The sequence below is a fragment of the Phacochoerus africanus genome, chromosome X, assembly GCF_016906955.1.
Source record: "Phacochoerus africanus isolate WHEZ1 chromosome X, ROS_Pafr_v1, whole genome shotgun sequence".
NCBI lineage: Eukaryota > Metazoa > Chordata > Mammalia > Artiodactyla > Suidae > Phacochoerus > Phacochoerus africanus.
Genome location: NC_062560.1, coordinates 11882653 through 11909899, shown reverse-complemented (window position 1 = coordinate 11909899; position 27247 = coordinate 11882653). Strand labels below are relative to the sequence as shown.

Sequence of the window (27247 nt, the reverse complement as noted above, 5' to 3'; positions counted from 1 at the left end):
TAAAACTTCTGGCTTTTGCATATATGAGGAAAGCACAGTATCTCCCAGCAAATACTCTGGGACCCATACGCACCATCTTGCAAAGGGCACAGATACCTCTGTAGATAACTTCACGAAATAAAAAACAAACTGGTCACGTTTCAAACTTTGAAATCATGCAAACTCATACCTACTTGAAAGTAAGTGTGCCTTCAGAACATCTTGGTCCTTTCAGTTGTCACTTTTGAGGAGTGAAGCCAAAGCTCAAGACTGAAGCGTTCTCAGTGTTAATTAAGGTCAATGACCCTCTGTTTCTCACCCACCCCCTCAAATTTAAGGGAACCCATGTAACTTTCATTTCTGCGTGATAACTCTAAATAAATGCATGGTCTTGTAACTCCTTTAGAGTTTACCATCAAAACCATCTAATGTTCATGGATCAAGTTTTCAGGCAATTACAACTATACAGTGTTAGTGAATAAAGCAGTCTGAAACATCATTGGATGGGGCAATTTTTCTTTAAATATAGTACTTTACAATGCAGACAAAAATACTTGTCTTAGCTTGAGCTGCTGTAACAAAACACCATAAACTGGGTGGCTTCAACAACAAACATTTATTTCTCACAGGTCTGAAGGATGGAAGTCCAAGATCAGAGTGCCAGTGGGATGTGGTTCTGGTGAGAGCCCTCTTCTGGGTGGAAGACTGCCACCTTCTCTTCGTAGTCTCACATGGTGAGAAAACACCAAGTTAGTCCTCAGGCTGCTGCTTCTGAGACCCTCATCCCATCGCGAGGGCTCCACTCTCAAGACGTAATCTCCTCTCGAAGGCCCCCCCTCCTAATACCATCACATTGCAGGTTAGTATTTCAATGTAGGAATTTTCGGGGTGGGGGTGGGGACAAAAATTCAGTCCATAACAATATTTAAGCAGATAAATGATCATCCATGGCAAACAGCATCACTTGGTATAAAGGCAGATCATTTTATTTTTCTCCCATTTGTAAGCAGATTATGTCCATCGATGGGCAGAGATTTTTCTATTTCCCTCACAGAACCCAATACTAGGCGGGGGGGGGGGGGGGGGGGGGGGGGGGAGTGGGAGAGGGAGCCACGCTTGAGCAGCAACCACTTGTTGGTTGCCAGGTGATACTCAGTCAACTGGTTGAAGAGTCAACTGGGGTTTTTCTTGTTTTGTTTTTTTGTTTGTTTTTTTGTTTTACTAATTAACTCTGGTAGATTTTAATGTCATATCAGCAAGACCCTGAACATTTTTTCAACCCTGTTTCTATACATACCAGTACTTCTTAAGGGTAGAAGTGCAGTTCTTCACAATGTTGTGATCGTGTAGCTATGTAATAGTCACAATTAACAGAAGGGTCAGGACTCTATGTCCTCTACTTGCCACCCTTCTCCCAACAGTATTTTATAAAAGAGCAGAAGCCAGAGACTGAAGTGTAAATGAAGCCACAGAGAGATAGAAAGATGACTTGATGCTTATGTAAGTTTCCATTTTCCAGTTTCTCTGTCATACACAGGTGACTCCTCGCCAATACGGGCAATCCCAGGGCTCGGAAGATTTTAAAACACTCTTTTGGTGAGACATTTATGAGCAAACCTAGGCAGCCGAGCTTCCCCTTGGTTAAGTTAGGCAGTCACATTTTGCAAAGAGCTAGGCTGTCTCTTTGAACACCTGACTATAGGTAACGTGGTTGTCTGTGGCCAGGGCATTTTTCAGACACTGCCAGAAGTACGGGTGAGCCTGTGGATTTGTTGGCCACTCAAGAACAGAACTCCCACAGAGCCTCTTCCGAAGCTGGAAAAACTTGGACTTCTGAAGGGGCTTCTCAAGGAATATCAAGATAATTACGTCCACTTTTTCATCCATGAGCCTCTGATGGGACAAGTAAAATGCTATCTTAAATTTCTCAGTCTTTGCATACTTGTCTGTCATCACAAACACCGTCTTTTTGCTAAGCTGTATGCTCTGGGAAAGGTTTTCCAGAACTGGCTGCCCTGGTAACCAGTCCCTTTCTTCGAGACATAAATTAAAATGTTTCTCTCTTGGATCTTCCAACTTGGCCACCAGCTCATCCAAAACCCACTCTGTCACTGCTGGGTCTTTAGTGTCATAGACAATAAAAGCATCGTAGCAGGAATTGGGTGATATCAGACGTTGATACCCCTTTATCTTGGCCTTACAGAAATGGTAACTGTACCACACATCCCAGAAATAGAGATGGTTTGCTATTGTGATTACAATCAGAAAGAGAACTGCCGATAGGGAAAGTGAAAACAAGACAAAATTAGTCAGATCTAACTCACAAGTATACAGGTCTAGAGAGACCACACTCTGGCCCTTGTGTGCTCCTGGTCCCATACAAGTCACATCTGTGGCCAAGAAAGGGATAGTCACCTCTGTATGGTTAACCCACCAGACAAGCCACACGGCGTCGCAGTTGCACAGAAACCGATTATGATGCAAAAACAAAATCTGCAAATTGTTGAGAACGTTTTCTGGAAAACTAGTCTTCTGGATAACCTGGATTTTATTTGAGCTGAGGTCCAGATGTCGCAACTGGAAAGCATCTTGTAGAAAATACTTTGTTAGGTTCCTGATTTCATTATTCTTAAGTATGAGTTTCTTGAGGCTTCTGGAACAGTTGGATAATCTCTCAGGGACAGTCTTCAGCAGGTTGTAGCTGAGGTCCAATGTTTCTAGATTCTGCAGATACTGGAGTTTTCCCCAATTGAAAGACTTGAGCCCATTTTTGGCCAAGGAGAGAGTCTTTAGATTTGGAGGCATACCATCGAACACTCCACTAGGTAAGAAACTCAGGGAATTTTCAGAGATGTCCAATTCCTCTAACTTGTGCAGGTTCTTGAAGAATTTTAAGTATCTGTTATCGCCGTCTCTCCATAAAATATCCAAATGATTTCCTCGGAATTCCAGGATTCGAAGCGATTCGCTCTCCATGGTTGTGCTGGTGGAGGTGGCGATGTCATTGTTGTTCATCATCAGTTTCTTCAGAACCTTTAGGTTCTTGGTAAAGTCTAGCATGTGAGTAATTCCTTCTGATTGAAAATAGTGGCTGTTACTACTTATATCTAGGACTTCCAGGTTGCGTAGCTCTTCAAATGCTGTTGAGTGGAGTAAATCAAGCCGGTTGTTGGAGAAGTCCAAATATTTCAACTCCACTAAAGGCTGAAATTCACTGCCATTAAGAGCTTGGCTGATGCTATTTCCTGATAAGTTTAGGCATTTGAGGAAAGTGAGATGCTGAAATTCAGAGGACCTGATAAAAAATATATTGTTTCTACTTAGGTCCAAGGTCTGCCCATACATGGAACAATCTTCATTAAGAGGCAAGGAGGAAGAAGGCTCTTTGTTTTTGAACCGGCAACTCCTTGCATACTCATCATATCTGAAATAATGTAATGATTCCAGGACCTGGGGCCCATGACTTTCTGCAGAAGTTCTCATGCTAGAGCAGAAGCCACTTGCACTCGAATCTCCTGAGGGTGATATTTTGTTCACTGAAAGATCTACGAATTTCAGTGTTTTAAATTGCTTAAATATGCTGAGGTTGGCAATTTTTATAAAGTTAGTCCCAAGATCAAGCACTTCAAGATTCGGAAGATTACGTAATGGGTAGAGATTTAAACTTTTCAGCTCCTTAAAGACATATCCTTTGATCCGCAACACTTTTAAGTTTTTCAGTGAGGAAAAGGAATCTGACAGATTCATAAATGTATGATAGACCTGAAGTTCATAATTGAAAGACAGATCCAATTTGACAAGGTTGTGAAGAAGATGCAAAAATTTAGCATCCCCAATTTCTTTGGCCAAGAAGTTTTGGGAAAGATCTAGTTCCTTGAGTTTATTAAGGTTTTTAAACCATCTTTGGGGCACATACTGAAGAGAGTTACTGTGTAGACGTAAGACTTGTAATTCTGTCAATGCATCAAAAGCACGTAGATGGATCTGCAGGGGAGCATTATTTTCACAGGGTGTACAAGGAAATGGGACATTATAACAACGAGGGCAATTTCCACTTAGGTCCAGAACTTGCAGTTGACTGAGGTTATTAAAATCATCTTCTTGGATTTTTGCAATGATGTTGTTGTAGAGAAACAGTTCTGTCAAAGTAGATGGCAAAACAGTGGGAACAGCTGAGATGTTGTTATCTTTTAGGGAGAGCAATTTTAAATTTCTCAGACTGAGGAAAGCATCTTTTTCGATGGAAAATGACACATTACAAGGATTGCGATAATAACAGTTCTGGCCCAGGTAGAGCATCTCTAGGGTGGCCAGTTCTGTTAGATTCTCTTTCATGATCCAAAAGATGTTGTTGGCCTCGAGACTCAGCAGCTGTAAGCTGGGAGGAAGATCCCGAGGTATTTCTAGAAGCTGGTTTCCATCCAGGTAAAGAGCTTTTAAATAAGTGAGTTTACTAAAGCTACCGGGTTTAATCTGCAGCCTTCTGGTGCACAGGTTGTCTTTTGGCCCCAGTCGAACAGGTATACAGTTGCATCTGAAATCGATCTCTACCAGATGGTCCAGCTGCTGGAAGGAGGCTGGAGTGATGCTCGCTATGTGGTTAATGGTGAGGGTGAGGTTGGTGGCATTGGTGGGAATGCCTCCAGGGATTTCGGTCAAGTGCTTGTCTGTGCAGTCCACGATCACATGGGCATTCGGAGCATCCAGACTGACATCACAGGGCAGGGTTTTAGGAAACCATCTAGCCCCAAGGAGCTCGGATATTAGGACGATGTTAAAAAGGATAAGGAATTGTCTCTTCAACGTCCACACTGGAAAAACCTGCAAGTAGAAGAACAAATCGCCCTTCTAAAATATACCAAGAATCAGAATTTGCAAGTGCAGTTTGCTGCATCTCTTTTGCTACATTTTATTTGTTTTGTTGTTGTTGTTGTTGTTGTTGTTTCTTTTGGCCGTCGCTGAGGCATGTGGAAGTTCCTGGACTAGGGATCAAACCCAAGCTGCTGCAGTAACAATACCAGTTCCTTAACCCACTGAGCTACCAGGAAACTCCCTCTTTTTTAATATTGCAAGATAAACAGTGTTTGGCAGTTTCTGTTGTGGCTCAGTGCGTTAGGAACCCAACTGGTATCTATGAGGATGCAGGTTCACCCCCTGGCCTCATTCAGTGGGTTAAGGATCCAGCATCGGTGCAAGCTGCAGCATAGGTTGCAGATGTGGCTTGGATCCCGAGTTGCCATGGTTGTGGCATAGGCCTGCAGCTGCAGCTCCAATTTGACCCCTAGCCTGGGAACTTCCATATGCCACAGGAGCAGCCCTAAGAAAATTTTTTCAAAAATTAGGGAGTTCCCATCGTGGCGCAGCAGAAACGAATCCAACTAGGAACCATGAGGTTGCGGGTGCAATTCCTGGCCTCGCTCAATGGATTGTGGTGGAGGTCACAGACTAGGCTCGGATCTGGCATTGCTGTGGCTGTGGTGTAGGCCAGCATCTGTAGCTCCAATTAGAACCCGAGCCTGGGAACCTCTATGTGCCACAGGTGTGGCCCTAAAAAATAAATAAATAAATAAACAAAACAAAAACCATAAAATAAAAAAAAAACAGCTCAGGTCTTGCTCTCGACTGTCTAAACAGTAATAACCACCATCCCCACCTCATGACTGTAGTTGTCAATTACTGAGTAATAACACAGTCACATATTTAGCTTTTAGCACCTTAGCTTTTGAGTTATATGGCTTTTAAGGTGGTAAAAGCAGCATTTTCCTAGTCCCTGTTATTTAGAATGGTACAATGGAAGGGCTATCAATGAGCTGTCAAAGTCTGAAATTTGGGAGTAGGGGGTGGTGAAGGAATGTTAAATGCAAGTACATCTGGAAAGAAAAACACATTAGGACTTTAGTGCAATTAATGGTTGCTTGTTGAGCCTTCTCTGGTACGCTTTAGTCTTTCACCATATTCAAGCCTCTTAACATCCTAAGTCGGGAAACAAAGGTGATCCGTTATCCCCCTTTTACAGATTAAGACATAGCTCTGTGACATTTATTAACTGCTCTGCCCCAGGTCAGCCAAGCTATCTATAAGCCAGCTTTCCTCTCGGAGGGTCTTTGGAAATCATCTTCAACATGATGTGGAGATGAACACTTTCCCTTCACATCGGGTTTACATCTCACGAGTTTGGAAAGGAGTGAATGGAGAGTCTCGGCACTGCCTGAGTGACTCCAAGAGACCACGCAGGACACTCATGGGACTGAAAGGGAGGGGGCTGTCAATAATTACACATGAACTAAGACTCTCTCTGCTAACCTGGGACAGGTGGGAACCTACTTTTACCTGGGATTCTTGGGCATCCAGGTTTAGTATGAGAGACACTTGGATCCTGGGAATTAAGACCTTAAAAGGGAATATTGGGAAGCACTGGAGAACTTTACTAATTACCATATTAACTTGAGCTTACTTTGCATAGAGGTTGGTTTAACCAGAGACTAGCTCTCAGGTTTCAGGGTTTCTATCAATACTTTACTCCAGAGTATTGGTTTCAGTTTCACCAGGGCTCATCCATGGCTGTGTCTCTACAGCAGGCTTCCAGCTCAACGAATGCTTTCATCCTCCCAACTGACTGAGTCAACCCATCGTGTTGCTGTCTAATAAACCAATGCCTACCTCCCCTAATTCCTCTAATAGGGGGGAAATGAGCAAAACTTCTCCTGGGCTTTTCTTCTAATGCTAGATGCCTGAAGTTTGTTGGAGTTAGAGGTACAACACTGTCTTTTTTTTTTTTCTTTCACCACCCCATCTCCTTCTTCCCATCGTTAAAACCATTCACTGAGTCCAGCTGACCTCCTTCACCGGCCTTCTTGGCATCCTCCTTGCTTTGCCACTTCAGCCGACCCAACTGGTTGAAATGAATCCACCCTTGGTTCACTCTAACACCTCATCCTTGCCCCCAGCCTCTCACTCCTCCAATCTACTCTAGCATTGACCTTCTCAAGCATTAATCAGATGATACTGCTCTGAAATCTGGAAATGGTTTTATCTTCTTCTTTTACAGAATGAGCCCTAACTTTTTATCACGGCATCCAAAGTCTTCCATAATCTGGCCCGGTTTCCTTGTCTAGGTTGACCCGATACAAGTCCCCTACCAGCTTCTCCAACCACTACGTCCAAGCCCAGCTTGCAGTTCCCTGATCTGCAAGGCCTTCCACCTGGAATATTTCTCCCTACCGTTTCCACCACCAGAATCTCCATCATCCTTTAAGGCTATACTTCTCAGTCATCAACACTCAGAGCCCTAGGAAGATATGGCAAAACTCAGGGGGCACGGGGAACGGTTACCTAAACAGAGTATATCTTCCTTGGGCATCAGTCTTACTCAAAGACTGAGGGAAAACGTCCACCACTCAGGGAGGGGAGATTAAGTCAAGATGAGGGAAAGGGCTTTAGAAGAGGCAAAGGACAGAAGAACAGTGAGCTATTTGTGGGATCCTGGATAAGAGGATCCCAGACCCTGAACCCCATTCCGAGCTATGCTTCTGTCAGAAGACATGAATGGGTTCATGAATCCCACTATCAAAAGGTAATGGGTAATGTCACTAAGAGTGGTATTATGGACGGGGTGGTGCCAAAATGTATACAGGACAAATCATAAGCCAAGTGCTCTCTTCTGATCCCATTCCCATGAACCCAGATAACACCCTTGGGAAAAAGTGGAAGGATCCTTGGACTGAGTTAAAAAACAAACAAACAAAAAAACAAAACATGAAGTGACTGAAGCTGGGTTCATCAAACTGAGTTCTCCAAGAAATGCCTAGCTGAAATATTTCTGTGATGGAAGAAATGGAGGCTCTAAGATCAAGGAAGCTACTTACAGAAAAAATAATGACAGTGGTGTACTGATAAATGTTTATCAACAATCTTTCTCCCCCAGGCCCCAATCGCCGACTTGTTAGGTCCTGATTTATAGCATTTGTGAATTCCCATAGTGTAAATACTGCCACCATGGTCAATTTCAAGGGGTCAGTGTGATGTGACTGAATGCAAGCCTGTATGAGCTTGGTCCCGCAAACTGCCGATCTTAACATACTGGAGACATGGATATATTATAAATTATAATGAATGAAAAACAAAGCAGAAGATCTTTTTCTCCGTCATTTCTAAACTTTGTCTGGCACTGGTCCACTTTTCTCCTTGTCTGCTACCCCCTCTCTACTCCACTTGGCCGTGAGGTCTCAAACCTGGCCTACCGCACTGGACTCCAAACGGGTTTCCCTGGCTCCCCTCCTCCTCTACCATTCATCCATCCACGGCATCAGAGCAGACTTTAGAAACAGGAATGAGAGCAACCACAACGACTCCGTACATTTTGAATGAAGTCCAAAGTCTTTATCATTCTTTTTATCACGCACGTTCTGACCACAGCCTACCTCTCTGAACTTGTACCATCTTTTCCCCTTCTCTGACCACACACAAGATATCCGGCTTGTTTTCTGTTCTGCGCTTGATCCAGCCTGGGCATCTGCTGTTCCCTCTTCCTGCAATCACCCTTCTCTTCCTCATCCTGTACCCTGGTCACCCCGCACCCCTTAAACGAAGCAACATCAGAGAGGCCTTCTCTGAGTAACTTTTCAAAATACTTTCCAACGGAATAATAGTTATAAGGTCAGGAACAGCAGTTAACTTAGGTAGCACTTACCGTGTGCTGGGCAACGTTTTCAGTGCTTTGCATATATTAACTCATTTAATCTTCATACGAAGTGCATGAGGGGGACACTCCAGGTCTTCGATCCCTCATCCAAAACCTTTGGATATACATGTGTTTTGGAAGTCAGAATTCTTCCCATTTTAGAATGCGATGCATGTACCTCCTTTTATGTACCAGCCCTGCTGGAGTCTGGGGCATCTTATAAACACATAATTTTGACCGTGAAACACTGGACTGCCCACTCTGAGTGGGATTTAAAAAAAAAAAAAACTACATCATTTGGTTCAGGTCAAGATTCACCTCCAAATGAGTTCAGATCAAGTCGTGTTTGCCATCGACTGAATTCAGACAAAGCTTTCAGTTGGGGGATTTTGGAATTGCAGACCTCTATTATTATCTCCATTTTACAGATGAGTTAACTGAGGCACAGAGAGGTCTAGGTACTCTGCATCAGGCTACCCTGATTTATTTCCTTCACAGGCTTTAGCACAATCAGAAATTATGTCGCTGCTAATTGATGTGCCTCTGGTTTATGTGCTTATTTGTTTAATGTCTATGCTGCGTGAAAATGTAAGATTTGAGAGAGCAGGCTTTTGTGTGTCCTCGTGGAAAACAATGCTTGGCACTTAATTCATGCCGCACTATGTTTGCTAAATACACAAAAGGAAAGAATGAGTGCGTGAAAGAATGAAGAGCGAAACAGAGCAAAAGAGTTAAAAGAAATTTCTCCTTGGAGTAGGTTCCTTCAGAGGTCACACTCGGCCTTTTCTCTTCTAAATCGTCCTGGGGGCAGGGGGAAGGTTTAGGGAGCTCTGCTCGTATAAGGCCCAGTTCACACTCCTCCTTAAGAAGCTTTCTGTGATCAGCCTGGACAGAAGCAAGTGCTTTCTCATCTCTGACTCCGCTGATGACATGGGAAGTTGTGAAAAGAACTCCACGTGGCACATGGAAGCAGTGGGTCCTGCCCTGGTTTGGTAGTTCCCTCTCCACGTAGCTTCTGAGGTGGGGCAACCGTCCTCAGGAAAAGAACCCCTTCGAGAGGATGACCACACGGGAGAGCAAGGCCTCAGACAACCTTCCTAGGTCAAGACAGGGAACCTGGACTGCACAAGTCCCCAGCAGTTCCTTAGCTTGGAATTGTACTAAGAAGATCACAATTCCACCGATTCATATTCATTCTTTCATCTGACAAATATTTATTGGATACCTCCTAGCGGTAGCAGATAACACAGTCTCTGTCCTTAAAGAGCTCAAAGTTCAGTGGAGTACAGAAAAAATACACAGATTGAAAACACAATGCAGAGGAGTTCCCTGGTGGTACAGTGGGCTAAGAATCCAGCATTGTCACTGCTGTGGCTTGGGTCATTAGTTCTTTCTAGGAGAGATGCTGCCCTTCGTATATGTATAGATTAGCTGTTTATTGTTCTTATTCCCGGGTTATTTCCTTACTTCTTCTTCTTCTTCTTTTTTAGGGCCGGACCCTCAGCATATGGACGTTCCCAGGCTAGGGGTCGAATCAGAGCCACAGCTGCCAGCCTACACCACAGCTCCAGCAACGCCAGATCCAAGCCTCAGCTGCCACCTACAAGGTAGCTCATGATATCACTGGATCCTTAACCCAGTGAGGGGGGCCAGGGATCGAACCCGCATCCTCATGGATACTAGTCAGTTTCGTAACCCCTGAGCCACAATGGGAACTCCCAGGGGTATTTCCTGATACTCCTAATTAATTCTTTTTATCAGTCTCGTAGACTCCAGAGATTGTTATATATCTCCCAATTTTCCCCCTTTCTTTCATCTCATAGAGACAGAATCTCCATTTATAGTTGGGCATATGTCACTATGAAAAAAGATTACATGTCCCACACTCCCTTGCAGCTATGACCATACGACTAAATGAAAGCCAAGGGGACGTAAAAGGCAGTAAGATGTGCAGTTTCTGGGACATGTCCCTAAACAGTGAGACTATTCCTCTTCTTCCTGTCTATTTCCATCTGGCTTCTTGTTATATGGGTATCGTAGCCACCACCTTGAATGATACAAATGAGAAAAACATGCTAGGGATGGTGAAGCAACAAGGGAGATGATCCAGAATATCTAGATCCTCGAACAACTTCATAAAGCAGAGCGGAAATAAAGGCTCTAAACTGCTGACTTCTAGGAGTTTACAAGAAATCAAATAAAGCCTCTGAACTGCTGACTTTTAGGAGTTTACGAGAAATCAAATAAAGGCTCTGAACTGCTGACTTCTAGGGGTTTACAAGAAATCACAAGATTATTATGCTAAGCCAGGGTAGTTGGAATTACTATTGCACGAATGCAAACCTAAATTTTAGCCAGTGTAGAATGTACTGGAAATAAACTGCTGCCCATGAGAGGACCTAAAATATGTGGTATTGATATCATCGGGCCTTGGGCAAGGAAGACCCAGGTATTGGAAAGTGGAAAACTAGTGACCCGTGTTACACCATCACAAAACCCCTTGATACAACTATATCACCTACGCTACCACAGAAGGCCGAACACCTGCCAACTATGACTTCTGTTTTTCCAGCTTTATCGAGATATAATTGCCATAAAACACTGGACTCGTTTTAGGTACACAACATAATAATTTGTTATTTGTATATACTGCAAAATGCTCACCACAATAAGTTTAGTTAACATGCATCACCTGACAAAGTTGCAATGTCTTTTCTTGTGATAAGAACTTTTGGGGGGGGGCGCTGCACCCACAGCATGCGGAAGTTCTCGGGCCAGGGAATGAATCCGCACCACAGCAGTGACCTGAGCCACAGGCAGTGACAACTTTGGATCCTTAGCCACTAGACCACCAGGGAACTCCAGAGAAATTTCAAACACACAATACGGCATTGCTAATTGTAGTAACCATGCTGTGCTTAGCATCCCCGAAAAGCCAACTTCGACTTTACTCTTGGGGGAAATGGTTTGACGATATTCTTAACGATGATGATGTGTGCTGATGACTTCTTACTGTTCTGGGCAATCTCGTGAGAGAAGTGACCGAGGGCTGAAGTTAGCCTAGTAGGGATGAGAGGCTAACGTGAGCTCTTCTTCTGGAAGCAGGGATGGAAGGAAACACAGCTTTGCTAAGCAAGCTGTTCTCCCCTACAGCCTGAACTCTAACTCTTGATTAAGACTTCCTTAATTTGGGGCCAGAGGGGGTTGAAAAAGCCAACTGCCTTACCCTAAACCACAGCAGATGTAATGGATACAGTCAAAGAGCAGCCTTAAGAGGAAATAAGTGTATGCTCACATGCAGTTTTCAAGCACTTTCCATCAAGCATTTTCTAGCAGACAGTGAAAGCCAGTCCAGGGCAAAAAAAAAAAAAAAAAAAAATCTGATTAAGGGTGCTGCCTTCCTCGTGACTCAGCCAGCCTCTGGGAAGTTGATTAAATTGAGAGAGAGGAACACTGACAGAATACAGAAACTTTAGACTTAAATGGTCTAAAGCTGCTCTGTCCAATGCGACAGACACATGAGGTTGTTTAAATTTAAATGAATTAAAAGTAACTGCCATTTTAAAATTCAGTTTCTCAGTCACACTAACCATATTTCGAAGGCTCAAAAGTTACATCAGCCTCGTGGCTACCATTTTCAAGCATGCAGAGAGGGAACGTTTTTCATCATTGTAGAAAGTTCTAGTTGACAGCAGTGGTCTAGACCCGGGCTTGGCAAAGTTTCTGCAAAGGGCCAGACAGTAAATATTTTAGACAAAACTGAGGTTGCTACGTGAGTACTTAAAAAACCATTTAGAACGTGACGAATTCAAGTGGTTAAAACCATCCCTAGCTCATAAGTCACACAAAAACAGGTGGCAGGACAGATTCGGTCCACAGGTCATGGTTTTCAGGCCCCCTGGTCTAGACAAAACCTTAAACTTATCCATGGAATTAATTCTAAGCGAATTCAGTCCAAGACTGCCCAGTATGAGAAGAAATCACATTACCTGTAAACCTCCATTCCCATGCCACTAACTTCAACCAATAGCATTTCACAAATTATTTTGGTGTCATCCAAATTCTAAGAAAGAGATTCGTTTACAATGAGGACAGTGAAAGGCAGAGACTAGAGAACTTACCGGAGGTGAGAGATCAGGCAACTCAGATACAGACGCTGCCCTCAGCTATCTTGCTAGCCTACCTTTCTACGAGTCTCAGTATCAACTCACCCATCTCTCCCGCTATGAGATAAACATTCAGGTCCATGATCTGGTCTGTTTTTTTTTTTTTTTTCTTTTTTTCTTTTTTTGGCTGCGCCCACAGCATGCAAATGTTTCTAGGTCAGGGATCGAACCTGAACCACAGCAGTGACAACGCCAGATTATTAACCTGCCAGGCCACCAGGGAACTCTGACCTTGTTTATCTTTACTCGAACTCTATCACAATGACGTCTGCCACCTAGCGAGTGCAAGATTACTATCTGCTTAGTAAATCAAGGCTTTGAACATTCCTAAAATCCCATGGAAGACTCACATTCAATGATCATAAATGGTAAAGTCTTTCCAGAGGTCAGACTTTTTTGACAAGGGGATGAGGAGAGATCAGGAGGCACGGGGGCCTCTAAAAGAAGGGTTGAAGTGGGAAGGGCCACAGGAAAAAAAAAAGGGGGTGGTGTCTGGGGGAGGTCATGGGAAGCAGACCTGCAGAAAGACTCCTATACGATGTTTTCTCACAAGTTCTGCCCCCTCTGAACCTGAAACCCTAGTACGAACACGGAGCTTATCTGTCTCTCCTGAGAACAGCCACAGCCAGGATGGGACTGTCCCAGCCCAAATGGCCCTATGAATGCTAGTAACGCCAAAGAAGCCTTCTATCAGCTCTCCACGAGGGCTGCACTGAAAGCCTGAAATTCAGATGGGCTCTGATCAAGAAGATGAGGGAGAAAACGGAGTCAATGAACAAAGCCTTTCTGAATTTGTTAAAGAGAGATAACACCCTTGAGACTTCCAAACAGAAAAGATACTGCTGAGAAGATGATTTTTAAATGTGAAGTATTCCTTTATTCCCATGGACATTGCCCCTTTCAAATAACTGCTACTCCCTGCTTCAGACTGAAGAAGCCAGGACCTTTGCTTCAACTAATGCTATTTTGAAATGTAAGGGTTCATTCAGCATGGAGCCAGGTCTGTTTAGTCACTTCATACAATTAACCCACGTTTCTTTTCTTGCTTTTTTGGGCAATGACTGCCTAAAGACATGTGTCTTTTAGGAATTTGATTTGTCAAAGAGCATAAGACACCACAATAGGCCGGGCTTTAGTAACGAATCACAGCTAATTATACAAGCAAACACACTGGGTAAATGTGGATGCTCAATTAGTGAGCAAATTATGGTAAAAATGGAAATGTTTTATTCTGTATGCACAGGTGTTCTATTTTCCCAGTAAATCAACTCTTTCCTATTAATATGGAAAACGCAGCATTTATGTCGAAGAGTCATGAGACAAGCATTTGTGGTTTTGTTTTTTATAGCAACTGCCACTTATCAGGTATTTATGTGCCAGATGCCAAAGTAGATACATTGCTTCTATCACAGCACCAAGCCCTGACCATGTAGTCGAAAAGACATCGAAATACTCCCACTTCACTGATGAGGAAACAGAGATCAGAGAGGCAATTCCAAACCAAGACTCAAACTCCATTTTGACCAATCATCTTAAAGCTATTTCAGCCCAGCGAATGCACTTGCTATGATGCACACCTGCATCTTGATTAATTTCATTTTCAGGTAAAGGGTTCTTGGCAGTCTAATGTTTAAATATTGTGCTACTTGGATTTTCCATAAGAAAAATGTTCAAATATTCAGAAAAGATAATTATGATTTGAGGGGGACGAACCGGAGGGCCAAAAAGATACTTCTCAGATCATTTATTTCTTATGAGTGCATTCATGCTCAGTCATGCTATGTTAGCCTAGTTTATGGATTTATAAATTTAAGGGCATGCTGAGCTATAGCTTCATCATAAAGTATGTGCTCATGTAGTCATTCAACAAACATTACTGCGCTCTCCTCTATGCAAGGTACCATGTTAGACACAGTAGGGGAATGAAAATGAGTTAGACGCCATTCCTGCCCAATTAGGAACCAAATCCCTCTGCTGTTGCATCTCACAACTAGTGATCACCACCTAAGCACAGAGCTCTGCAGTCAGGGAAATCCAGGGTGGGAGAAAGAAGATGTTGTGGGAAAGGGACTAGTCAGGCCTACAGGTGATGCTGTCTGCCCATCCCTGAAAGATACACTTGAATACACAACCCTTTAAAGTGGCGACACATGTCCCCTGAGGTGCTTCATTTTTGTGGCAAGATTCGAGCCTATATTCCGAAGTGTATTCTCCTGACTTGTGAGCCATTTTAGATTCTTGCTAGAATGCCCACGGTACGGAGCTATGATTCTGAACAAGAAAATACAGTGACCTAGATGAGTCTAACTCTGCGCGTTGCTGTTTTTATCTCCAAGACTTTGCAAGCTTGTGACAGGGATGCAATCTGAGGAGTGAGAAGGACAAATAGGAGGAGGAGGGAAATGAAGTTATGCGGTTTGCATTTTGCAACAAGTTACAGGAAGACTAGGATTAGTCTGACTTCTCATGTTTATTTCTTCTGAGGGTTAGCTCCTGTAACTGAAAGTCCCATCAGGACTCAGTCTAGAGATTATCATACTAAGTGAAGTAAGACAAATACCATATGATATCGCCTATATGCAGAATCTAAACACCATCACATTTACAGAACAGAAACAGACTCATAGGCACAGAAAACAAGCTTAAAGTTACCCAAAGGGACAGGGAGAGAGGGATAAATTAGGAGTTGGAGATTAATAGATGCACACTACTATATACAAAATGGATAAATAACAAAGACCTACTGGATAGCACAGGAAACTATATTCGAAATCCTGTAATGAACCATAATGGAAGAGAATGAAAAAATATATATACACAGATATGTATAACCAAATCACTTTGCTATATACCTGAAACTAGCAGTATATTGTATTTTCTTTATTTTTTGTGTGTCTTTTGAGGGCCACACCCAGGGCATACAGAGCTTCCCAGGCTGGGGGTCGAATCAGAGCTGTAGCTGCCGTCCTATGCCACAGCCACAGCCATGCCAGATCCGAGCTGCATCTGTGACCCACAACCACAGCTGATAGAAACGCTGGATCCTTAACCCACTGAGCAAGGGCAGGGATCAAACATGCGTCCTCATGTAACTAGTCACATTCGTTTCCGCTGAGCCACCACGGGAACTCCTAGTATAATATTGTAAATCAACTCTACTTTGATTTAAAAATAAAGATAAAACTTTTTAGAAATTAGAAATTGAGGCAAAGAAGTCAGCTGCTTTGATGCACACCTACTGACTGAATTCTCCTTAACCTTGACTTTCTCTCACTATGAGAGCTGAGTGAACTGACCTTAATGTTTCTTTTCTCTTGCGGTTATTCTAGGACTCCAAAGCTTGGCCCAGAGCCCCCTGAAACATATCTTCCTAGCTGCCCAGAACCTCAGGCTGCTGTCATTTCAAAATGATCTAAACAAAGCTTCCAACTACTGTGACCCTCTTAAGGATTCCACAGAGGCAAAAACAGAAAACAAACAGACAAAAACCATGAGGGCATATTCTTATCATAATACACATTATGTCTTAGATGAAACTATTTTATTAGTCTGATTCGGCTCTCTGAAAGAGTAAGAATGCAAAGATATTGATGACAGGAGTTCCCGTCGTGGCGCAGTGGTTAACAAATCCGACTAGGAACCATGAGGTTGCGGGTTCGATCCCTGGCCTCGCTCAGTGGGTTAAGGATCCGGCGTTGCCATGAGCTGTGGCGTAGGTCACAGATGCGGCTCAGATCCTGAGTTGCTGTGGCTCTGGCGTAGGCCGGCGGCTACAGCTCCGATTCGACCCCTAGCTTGGGAAACTCTATATGCCGTGGGAGTGGCTCAAGAAAAGGCAAAAAGACCAAAAAAAAAGATATTGATGACAATCCATCAATTTGGAGAAATGGTTAAGAGTGGGAAACCACCAGTAGTAGAATATCAAACATCCCTTTTCAAAGAATGTAGTAGGGCAACAGGTATTGACATGAAAAGCTGTGTGAGATATACTGTTTATTTAAAATAATAAAATGAATTTTTAAAGCAGCATCAAAATAACCTATAGTATATGTTTCCTTTTCAATGAATATCAGTATACATATATGTGTGTGTGTGTATATATACATATGATTTGCATTTGTAGAGAAAAGTATGGAAGAAGACATTAGAAACTTTTCCATTTGTAGTTACAGCACATTTGTTTAAGTTTTATTGAAGTACTGTTGATTTACAATGTTATGGAAATTTGTGCTGCACAACAAAGTGAATCACTTATACATAACACACATCCATTCTCTTTCAGATTCTTTTCCCACCAAGATTAGCACAGAATATTGGGTTGAGTTCTCTGTGCTAGGCAGTGACATTAGAAAATTTTAACCATGATGCCTCCTGAGCAGCCATAAGAAGGGGGCCTTCACTAAATAGGAAAGAAGGATTTCTCATGTCCCTTCATCGTCTTCTCTACTCTTGGAGTTTTGTACGGAAAAAAAAAAAAAAAAAAAGCATTATTTTTTATTAAAACACTTGAAAAACTACAAAGGAAGTAATTTCTCTTAATAATGAGGAAGGAAATTGTGAAAAAATGAAAAACCCCAGCAGCATTTTATTGCTACCTGCTATGTGCTAGGTACCTGCCTCTGGGCATTGGGTCACATCAGTGGTCTAAACAGAAAAGCTTCCTCACTATATGTTTTTGTGTACTTCTGTCTGACACATACTGGTTTTATTTATTTACTTATTTATTTATTTTGTCTTTTCAGGGTCACAGCCATGGCATATGGAAATTCCCAGGCTAGGGGTTGAATCAGAGCTGCAGCTGCCAGCCTACACCACAGCCACACCAACATGGGATCCAAGTTGAGTCTGCAACCCACATCACAGCTCATGGCAACACCAGATCCTTAACCCACTGAGCAAGGCCAGGGATTGAACCCGTGTCCTCATGGATACTAGTCGGGTTCATTACGGCTGAGCCACAATGGAAACTCCTACATACTGGTTTTAAAGCCACTAGAAATTAAAGAGAAGATCTTTAAAAAAAAAAAAAAAAAAAAAAGACACAGCAGGTTTAAGGATCCGATGTTGTCTCTGCAGCAGCTCGAATTGCTGCTGAGGTGCAATTTTGATCCCTGGCCCAATACAATACATTAAGGATCTGGTGTTGTCCCAGCCGTGGCTCAGATTCGATCCCTGGCCCAGGGATCTGTGCTCTGGATGTGGCCAAAAAACAAAAACAGAAAAGCTTCCTGCTCTTGTGCAGCTTTATTCTCAAAATAATAAACTCAAAAATCTATCACTGTTTTCAGGTCAGATGGTTAATAATAAATGTTAAGGAAAAAGAAAACATAGGGCAGGGGGGAGACGATCAGGAACATGAGCTGGGGCTGGACTCTCAACAGGGGGGCTTGAGTGGGCATCACTGAGAAGCTGGCATCTGGGCAAATGTTATTGGAGCTCAAGGAAAGGAGGCTGGTGGCCATGCCTATCTGTCCAGGGAGAAGCGCTCCAGGCAGAAGGAAGAGCCTCATGTGAAGGCCCGAGTGGAAACAGGCTGGAATCATCACAAAAGTGGCAACAAAGCTGGTATTCCTGGAGCAGGGGAAGAGACAGCGAACGGAGCCGAAGTCAAAGCGGGAGGCCCCAGTCTTGCTGAGGGTGCCTACAGGGCCTTGTTGGCCACCCAGCCAGGAGTGGCAGGCCCATCCACTACAAACTTTTGAAGTCCAGGAGTGCCATGGTCCAACTTCCTTTTTAGAAAGATCATGCTGGTTGCACTGTTGAAAAGAGACCACCAGGGGCCGGGGTGGAAGTGCTGAGACCAGTCCAGAGGCTATGACAGTAATTCAAGCAAAAGCCCCAGCTGGCAGGGGTGGAGGTGGCGAGAACTTGCCAGATACTACTGGATACATTTTTGAAGGTGAAGCCAAATAAAATATGACTTCCAAGTTCTTGGAAGAATGTGAGGAGAGGGGCTGGAGGCAGCAAACGTTTCTGGGAAGTTTCTTTCCTCCAAAGGGGAACAAAGACACTGGTGGGAGTTCCCAGGGCCAGGAGGGTCAAGAGCATCTATTTTAGGATGAGAGAAATAACAGCATGTTGTAATGCTGGTGAGAGTGAAAAAAAGTCCAACCCCCCCCCCCAATCACTGTGAATAACAATACTGATGAGGATGCAGGGAAGGAGGGGGAGGGGGAGGGGAGGATGCAAGCACCCAGAGCCTGGGGAGGTGACCTGTGCTCCCAGTGGGAGACTGGCCTTATTGAGAAGCAGAAAAATTCCACCCTTTAGGACGAGAGCGTCTACAGGCTGGATCACCTAGCTCCCTTCGCCTTTGGACCTGACCAGGCTTGTGTGAGGGTCTAAGAGGACAGAGCAGAAAGAAGGATGCTGCAGGCCTTTCAAGGCTGGGACGAAAAAGGTGAGAGGGTTTGCACCTGACCTCCCTCTCTCTGCACTTGGGTTGGAGTCCTGAACCACCAGCTTTGGAAGAAGCACAGCTGCCATACTGGAGAGACCACGGGGACACAGAGGCGGCCCAAAGCTGGGGAGTCTCCACTAGAACCAAGCAGGACCCTGCCAGCCCTTCCCAGAGTGGACCCCCCCCCAACTCATGTCCTCCACCTGCCTTTTATCTATAGAAAAACTTTAGTCAAAGAATCAAGCACATCAGAGAAGCGAGAAAAAAAAAATACAGAGAAAAAGAAAACAGTCGAGCTAGACAGAATAATAGTTAAGCTATTCAATAAAGTCAGGGACATTTAGTTCTTCCTCAAGGACTAGAGATAATGTTTTGAGCCGTGTTCTTGAAGCTGTTTTGCAGGTGCTGAAGCCCCCACGGAGGGTTGGAAGTCCACTGTGTGCTGCCTACAAGCATGGAGAAGACCCCAGACAGTTGGAACCAGAAGGCTGATGACGCTGATTCCCAATGACCTCACCACCCACCAATCAGGAAAATGTCCAGGAGCTGACCACGCCCTGTTCCTCAAACCCTGTAAGACTCCTCACTACCCGCTCCAAGGAGGGGGAGGCACAGTCCTTGCACTAGCTTGCTGGGTTCCTTTCTTTACCTGGGAATTAAAGCTACTTTCTCTGTCTCTGAATTCCTATTTGACATCGGTGTACCGAGGCAGCCAAGATTTTGGCAACACCACCCTGGCAGCAGACCTGTGTTTTGGGTGGGTGTGGGGGCTCCAGTCCAGCCCCAGACACCAACTGCGAATGGGGGACAGAGCCAGCACCAGAGCCACCTCGCTGAGCCCAGGCAAGCCCTGGGCCCATCAGACCTAACAGTCTAGGGAGGTGGCTGTTCTAAGCCAGTGCTTTTGGGGTGATCTGATAGGCAGTGATGCATCATTGGACAGGAGGTCAGGTGGAGAGGCAGCTGCAGAAGCTCTAGGGAGGCACTCCAGGAAAGAGGTGCATTCCTCTTTGAATCAGCACAGTGTTCTCAGGGCAGCAGGAAGCCAGGTTACCCGCTCCCTCGCTAACAGTGAAGAGATGGCATGGGGCGGGGGATGGCTGGAATTGAGGGGAAGGTGGAGAGAGGGGCCCAGAAGGTGACTGGAGGAGGATGATGCCAGGTGTGATTACCTGGGGGCAGGTAAAGCCCCTCACCTTTCCGTATTTCATTTGCATTCCCCTCCCAGTCTTTATTATATATTTTTGCCTAGCTATGATCTGGTTAGATTTAAAGACTGCAAGGAAATTCTTCACAAAAGGAAATTCACCTGAAGGAAATTCACAAAAGGAAATTCACCTGACTATTTGAGGCCCTGGAACACTCACTGAAGGATTTGCTCCGTCCCGGCTCATCTAGCCCACGTGAGTCCACAGGCCAACACACCAGGCACCCCCTGTGGGCTGCCATGTGCCAGATTTTAGGGGACAATAGGTGGATGCCCTCAGAGGCACTTCCGATTTATTTTCAAGATCACAGAGCAGAAAAAAAGCCAGTTCAAAAGAAACTGTTGGAATATGCATTTGGCGGAGTGGGAGTCACTTAAGCCAAGCTATGGAAACAAAGGATTTCATGGTGCGGTGGGGCTGCCAGCCATGGACGGGCTGGGTTGAACCAGAGGTGATGGCTGGGGGCAGAAGAGTGGGAAAGGGACTTGGAAGAGGCGAGGAATGGGGAAGCAATTGTGGGAAACCATAGGCTTTGAATTCACTGAACTTTTTGTCACGTTGCCATGACATTGAACTGTTTGCTAAGTAGATGTGTTTATAGACATCACCCTAGGGGCTAACCAAGGGCTGTGAATAAGGGAAGTTACTTACTTGCTATTGTTTTACGGGCCAGACTCCACTGGAAATTTCCCTAAGAGACGGACGACCAAATATCCTCTTTTTGCCAATTTTGAAATATTTCTTTTTTTTTTTTAATTTTTTTTCTCTTTTTGTCTTTTGTTGTTGTTGTTGCTATTTCTTGGGCCGCTCTCGCGGCATATGGAGGTTCCCAGGCTAGGGGTCGAATCGGAGCTGTAGCCACCGGCCTACGCCAGAGCCACAGCAACGCGGGATCCGAGCCGCGTCTGCAACCTACACCACAGCTCACGGCAATGCCGGATCCTTAACCCACTGAGAAAGGGCAGGGACCGAACCCGCAACCTCATGGTTCCTAGTCGGATTCGTTAACCACTGCGCCACGACGGGAACTCCCCAATTTTGAAATATTTCTAATTATAGGCTGACCTCTGTAAAGTCTAATTACCATGGACATCAAAGTCTCATTATATAACAACCAGAAAAACAGCACCAGGATAAATAGACTTATCATTTGCTTTCTACCATCTTAGTCCAAATGGACCTAGTTTTCAAAGTAAAAGAGTAAAATGATATAGTTACAGAAATTAGAAAGTCAGCAACTACTACGCATCAAAACAGACACCAAAGATATTCAATCTTATCTGACCTTACACCCTTTCTCCTTTTTTCCATAAACCACAATCAGCACTCTTTCTATAAAGGGCCAGTTAATAGCTACTCAAACCGTTGAGTCATTTGCCATTGCAGTGTAAAAGCAGTTCAGACAACGTGTAAGCAAACACACAAATAAAGCCATGTCTGGGCACAAAAATTTGGATTTAATCCCAGTTTTATGGGTCACAAAAGAGTGTGACCCTTTTACATTTGTATGATGAATGATTTTTCTTTTTTCTCTGTTTATAATGCTTCTTATTTAAATTATAAAAACTTCATCAAATACATTGGGGCATCGTCCATCTTTTACAAAAAAATAGTATTCTTCCTTTGACTTTTTCAATCATTTGAAAACACTAAAAAATTCTTAGTTTGTGGGCTAAAATCAGGTGGCAGGCTGGATATGGCCCACTGGCTATAATTTGCCATCCCAGCCCTAAATTTTGGTGGGCTTCTGAGATCTAAATGAGCTATTTTGGGGGGTGGGGGCAGAATGACACTGGATCATTAATCTGTAATGACTGGTTTTCATTTTGGCATGAACTTCAACATTTATTTATATATATATATATATTTTTTTTTTTTGGTCTTTTTTTTCTAGGGCCATACCCACAGCACATGGAGGTTCCCAGGCCAGGGGTCCAATCGGAGCTGTAGCCGCCGGCCTACGCCACGGCCACAGCCACGCCAGATCCAAGCCACATCTGCAACCTACACCACAGCTCATGGCAACGCTGGATCCTCAACCCACTGAGCGAGGCCAGCGATCGAACCCACAACCTCATGGTTCCTGGTCGGACTTGTCAACCACTGAGCCACGACGGGAACTTCTTGACATTTTTAAATAATCAATTTTTTTTTTCTTTTACCGCTGCACCCACAGCTTATGGAAGTTCCCAGGCCAGACTGAATCCAAGCCACAGCTGCAACCTACACCACAGCGGGAACTCCTCATTGATTTTGACTAATGCAGTAAATGAATCCCTTACTATCTCTTGGGCTAGGAAGAAATGTGCTACCGTTAAGAGCAGAATCATGTGAGAAACAAATAGGGCCTGCTACATCAGTAAACAGGGGATGTCACAGTCCGGAGCCATTGCAGTCCCTCCAAGGGTGAGATGGTGAGCCCTGGGAGAACTCCAGAAAGAAACCAAGAATACCTGCCATCTAGCAGCCCTCAGACCGCAGCCACTCGCCATGGTGAGCCTTGAGGAAACGCAGGATGTGACAACAGGATACTGGCCCCATAGCCGAGGTGCATATCAAAGCAATGACTTCAGAGCGCCCAGACGTCTGCAACTTCCCATGCACAGAAAAGCACCAAACTCCTTAACTCGAGAGGTCTCGTTTGCTGTGATTAACAGTCATCTCGTGTTCCTACCACCTGTCCTTTGTTGCAAAACTCCTATATATCCCAGCTTCCCCCTCACCTCCGGGCGCAATTTTCTCAGGGGTACTCGAGATGCTGCCTCCCAGCCCAAGGTCTCATTTTTGTCCACAAAATAACGCTCAACTTTTAGGCTGTACTTTTTTTTTTTTTTTGGTCGACAAACGTTTTTACTTTTAAAACTGCTTACCTACTGCTACATGGGGACCCATTTCCTCTGACACTGATGCCCCCTTTCCTGCATCTATGGCACACAGTGAGAAGCATTTTAGGACTAGCTGGGGCTTTGTCAGTAGAGAGGTTTGATTTTAAATTCTCATTCTGGAGTTCCCGTTGTGGCGCAGTGGAAACGAATCCGGCTAGTATCCATGAGGACGTGGGTTCGAGCCCTGGCCCCCATGCATTGGGTTAAGGATCTGGCACTGCAGTGCTGTGGTGTAGGTCACAGACGTGGCTGCCTCACTGCTGTGGCTGTGGTGTAGGCCAGCAGCTTTAGCTCCGTTTTGACCCCTAGCCTGGGAACCTCCACAGGCCAAGGGTACAGCCCTAAAAAGCCAATAAATAAATAAATTCTTATTCTGCCACCTAAGTGCTCTCAGACTTTGTTGAATCACTTTCCCTCGTGGGCCTATGCTTTTTCAACTGTAAAATGGTTAGAATGCAGGGCTCTTTTGTCAAACTATTCAAAAAAATAGTAACACATTTATCATGCTCCATCATAAGTGACTAGATATATTTCCCAATGCTATATAGCAGGATCTCATTGCTTATCCTCTTTTTTTTTTTTTTTTTTTGGTCTTTTGTCCTTTAGGGCTGCACCCAAGGCACATGGAGGTTCCCAGGCTAGGGGCTGAACCAGAGCTGTAGCTGCCAGCCTACACCACGGACACAGCAACAGGGGATCCGAACCGCATCTGCGACCTACACCACAGCTCACAGCAACGCCGGATCCTTAACCCACTGAGCGGGACCAGGGATTGAACCTGCATCCTCATGGATACTAGTCAGGTTCGTTAACTACTGAGCCATGACGGGAACTCCCCAGATCACTTCTTTCAGAAGAGTTCCTTGAAGTGGAGTTCCCATATCGAGAGGTCTGACATATAACTATTAGTAAAATGGAATAATTTCCTTATGCTTTTTGGACTTTTGAATATTGTTTTCATGGTTTTTTTTTTTCTTTCTTTCCTTGTTCTTTTTTGGCTTCACCTGAAGCATATGGAAGTTCCTGGGCCAAGGATCCAATCCGAGCTTGCAGCTGTGACCTATGCCACAGCTGCGGCAATGCTGGATCCTTAACCCACTATGCCATGGCGGGAACTCCTTCATGAGGTTTTTCTTATAAGAGATATCCCAATTTCAGAGTTCCTGTGGTGGCACAGTGCGTTGAAGCATCCGGTATTGCTATAGGATGCAGCTGCAGTCAGGAACTTCCATATGCCTCAGGATTGTGGCAATAATAATAACTAAAAAAAGATACCCCAACTTCTCTTTTCTTAAGGCGTGAGATACCTGAAGCCAGTGCTGACTGTCTCCTGGGTAGACGTGTGTGCCGAGCCTGGTCTATACAGAGCAGAAGGGTCTCCAGTATGGCTGTCCGGCCAAGATCACAAGCTCTTACCCTCTGGAAACCCCAGGTCCTTCATCGGGGCCTCAAGAGGCTGCTTTGAGGGGGAGGTCGAATTAGAGACATCCAGTCTTTAGCACAACACGTAACTTGTGTGGTCAACACATGTGAGCTCTCTCTATTACTATCAACGCCATCATGCCATCCCTCAAGGGGCAAAGGCAGATGCGAGCAGGCATGGGTTTGCCTAAAAATAGACAGCTGAGTTTCTAGGAAATGAAACTCTAAGCTGTTGTTTCCTTTGTTAACAGAGCGCCCCACGGTTAACTCTTCATTGGACCTTAGACACCAAATGAGCCCGGGCACCAGCACTCAGATCTAGACGTCGGAGCGGGTTCCTGGTGAATGCACTCTAGTCTGTCAAAGTGGGGGGACAAAAGAATTTCCGAAAAAGACCACCCATGTCTCCGGCATGCCTACTAACTTACACTACCTGCAAAGGACTGGAACATATATTGGCTGATGTGAGCCTCACCATGCTCCCCCTGCCCCCGGCAAAGGCAACGGGAGAGGGAGTGTAACGTTCATTGTGTAGTCAAAAGAACCGAGTTTCCTAGGGCTTGGGTGATAAGCCCACGGCCCCCCAGCTAGTGACTGACAGAGACTCTCTCCTTGACTCAACTTGACTCAGGCTCCTCGAAGCTTCTAGGTCTCCAGCTTTGGGCTTTTGTCTCCATTTGCCCAGTTTTAGCAAGAATCTCTCCCCAGTGACATCTGATCATCCTTGGTGTCTCATCAAACACCCTCTCCCCTACCACCCCCCCCCCCAGGTGACATCCAGCTCCCTGGCCTGCTTTCGGCAAGAATCCTGTCAAGTGGGTTCAGCCAGAAACGCCCCCACCCCCACCCCTAATGTTTCCTCTTAGTAATTTTCCATCCACTGACCCCCTCCCCCACTTCTTGGTTACAAATCCCCACATGCACATGTCGTATTTGGAACTGAGCCCAGTCCTATACTGAGGTCTCTTTCCTCCCACTGCAATAGTTCTGGAGGAAAATCTGTTTTTACAGCTTACCCTACTGTCTGGTTCTGATTTTTCTGACACCATGGGAGCCCAGATTCCCTGTATCTCTAGTCCGCGTTCCCCGCCACCACATACTCGTTCAAATGCCACCCTACGCTAGAAAAAGCACAAAAGAAAAAGAACTTCAGTGACTTGCACGGTTTTAAAGCCCAAAATGCAGGGTGAAAAAACTTAGACCGAGGGAAGCTATTTCCCCAATTCAAACATCTGGTGCTCCTCGCAGCAGCCCGATTAACTCCTGTAGGAAGTTAGACAGACCAAGTGTTGATTAATCTGAAATTACAAAACACCCTCCATGATTAACCCTGATTATGAAATACCAGGCAAGACGTTTTCCTCGGCAAATAACCGAAATCAAGATACTTAAACATCTCTCCTGCTGGCTAGTTTCAGTTCTTCCACAAAAATTACAGGTAATGCTTTTTAGGGATCTCTTCGGTGTCCTTACCATCTTTAGTCTTCTTCCAGAATCAAACAGAGAAGCCTGGTTGAAGACAGCAGAGCATGAGAGGCGGCGTCAAGATCGGCCTGAGATGGACCCAAGAGCATCAACTAAGATAAAGAGAAAACACCAACACTTTACATGTCAAAGGCAGCAACGTACTGAAGCTTCCAAACGCTCAGGGACCATTGCTCTAATACGGGGCTGTTGAAAACATCTCTTAACAGTATTTACTTCCTCAAAACATACCGACCAGAAACATACATGAGAAAATGATTTCTAACATTATTAAAAGTCAGACTTCATGGTCAAAGAAACGACACTTGAGGCTACCAAAACTCTGCTTTAGATTCTCAAAAAAAAGTCTTTGCATACAATCTGGGTTCTCCTTCCTCCCCTCCCCGTGCCCTGAGGATGGCTCATATATCATCTGCATTTGTCCCAATGTTTAAAATACCTTTCTTGGCTGCATGGAGTGAGTCTAGTTCTGGAATCTTTGGAGGTGAAGAGATGGGCTATGGGAAGCCCAGAGTCAAGACTCCAGGCTGCCAGCCTTGGAGTTTCCAAGGCAAAGATGAGGTTAGGGGTTGGGGGAGGAGCGTAACTATTTAAGCCATCTCAGACAGGAGGTTTCACAGAAGCAGTAGGTTCCTCTTATTTTTACCACTGAGGTAAAGCCATGTCTAAATCCAAGCAAGTGGGGAGACCAAACTTTCTTCTTTTTTGTAGGAATTTCTCAACCTGAGCACGTGCGGTGAGATAATTCTTTGTGGCACCATCAGATGTTTAGCAGCATCCTTGACCTGTTCACCCCCTAGATGCCAGCAGCATTGCCCTGTCCAGTCGTGACAATCACAGATGTCCCCAGACATTGCAAAATATCCCCTGGGGAGGGAGCAGCAAAAATGCCCCAGAGTGAGAACCATAGTTGTACAGATATCTTAGAGACTTCTAAATTCAGCTCATTCTTAGGTCCCGCTGAAAGGGACCCTGGTTTCTAAGCAGGGGCAGGGCTTGCGGTGGGTTCACTGACTTCAGTG

At 44.6% G+C, this 27247-nt stretch overlaps 1 protein-coding gene across 2 annotated transcripts; it reads right to left on the bottom strand.

The window, feature by feature from the left end:
- Positions 1–576: 576 nt before the first annotated feature.
- Positions 577–26809, bottom strand: TLR7 (toll like receptor 7). 2 transcript variants are annotated; one of them, XM_047764447.1, is made up of 4 exons: positions 26665–26793; positions 26214–26317; positions 12250–12382; positions 577–4800 (listed from the first exon to the last, which is right to left on the bottom strand). In XM_047764447.1, exons 3-4 carry the CDS (start codon positions 12250–12252, stop codon positions 1651–1653), a joined length of 3153 nt encoding a protein of 1050 aa, XP_047620403.1. In that variant the 5' UTR covers positions 12253–12382; positions 26214–26317; positions 26665–26793; the 3' UTR covers positions 577–1650. The 2 variants fall into 2 exon arrangements, with proteins under 2 accessions (XP_047620403.1, XP_047620402.1); XM_047764446.1 differs by lacking the exon at positions 12250–12382 and having other exon boundaries at positions 26665–26809.
- Between the last annotated feature and the right edge of the window lie 438 nt (positions 26810–27247).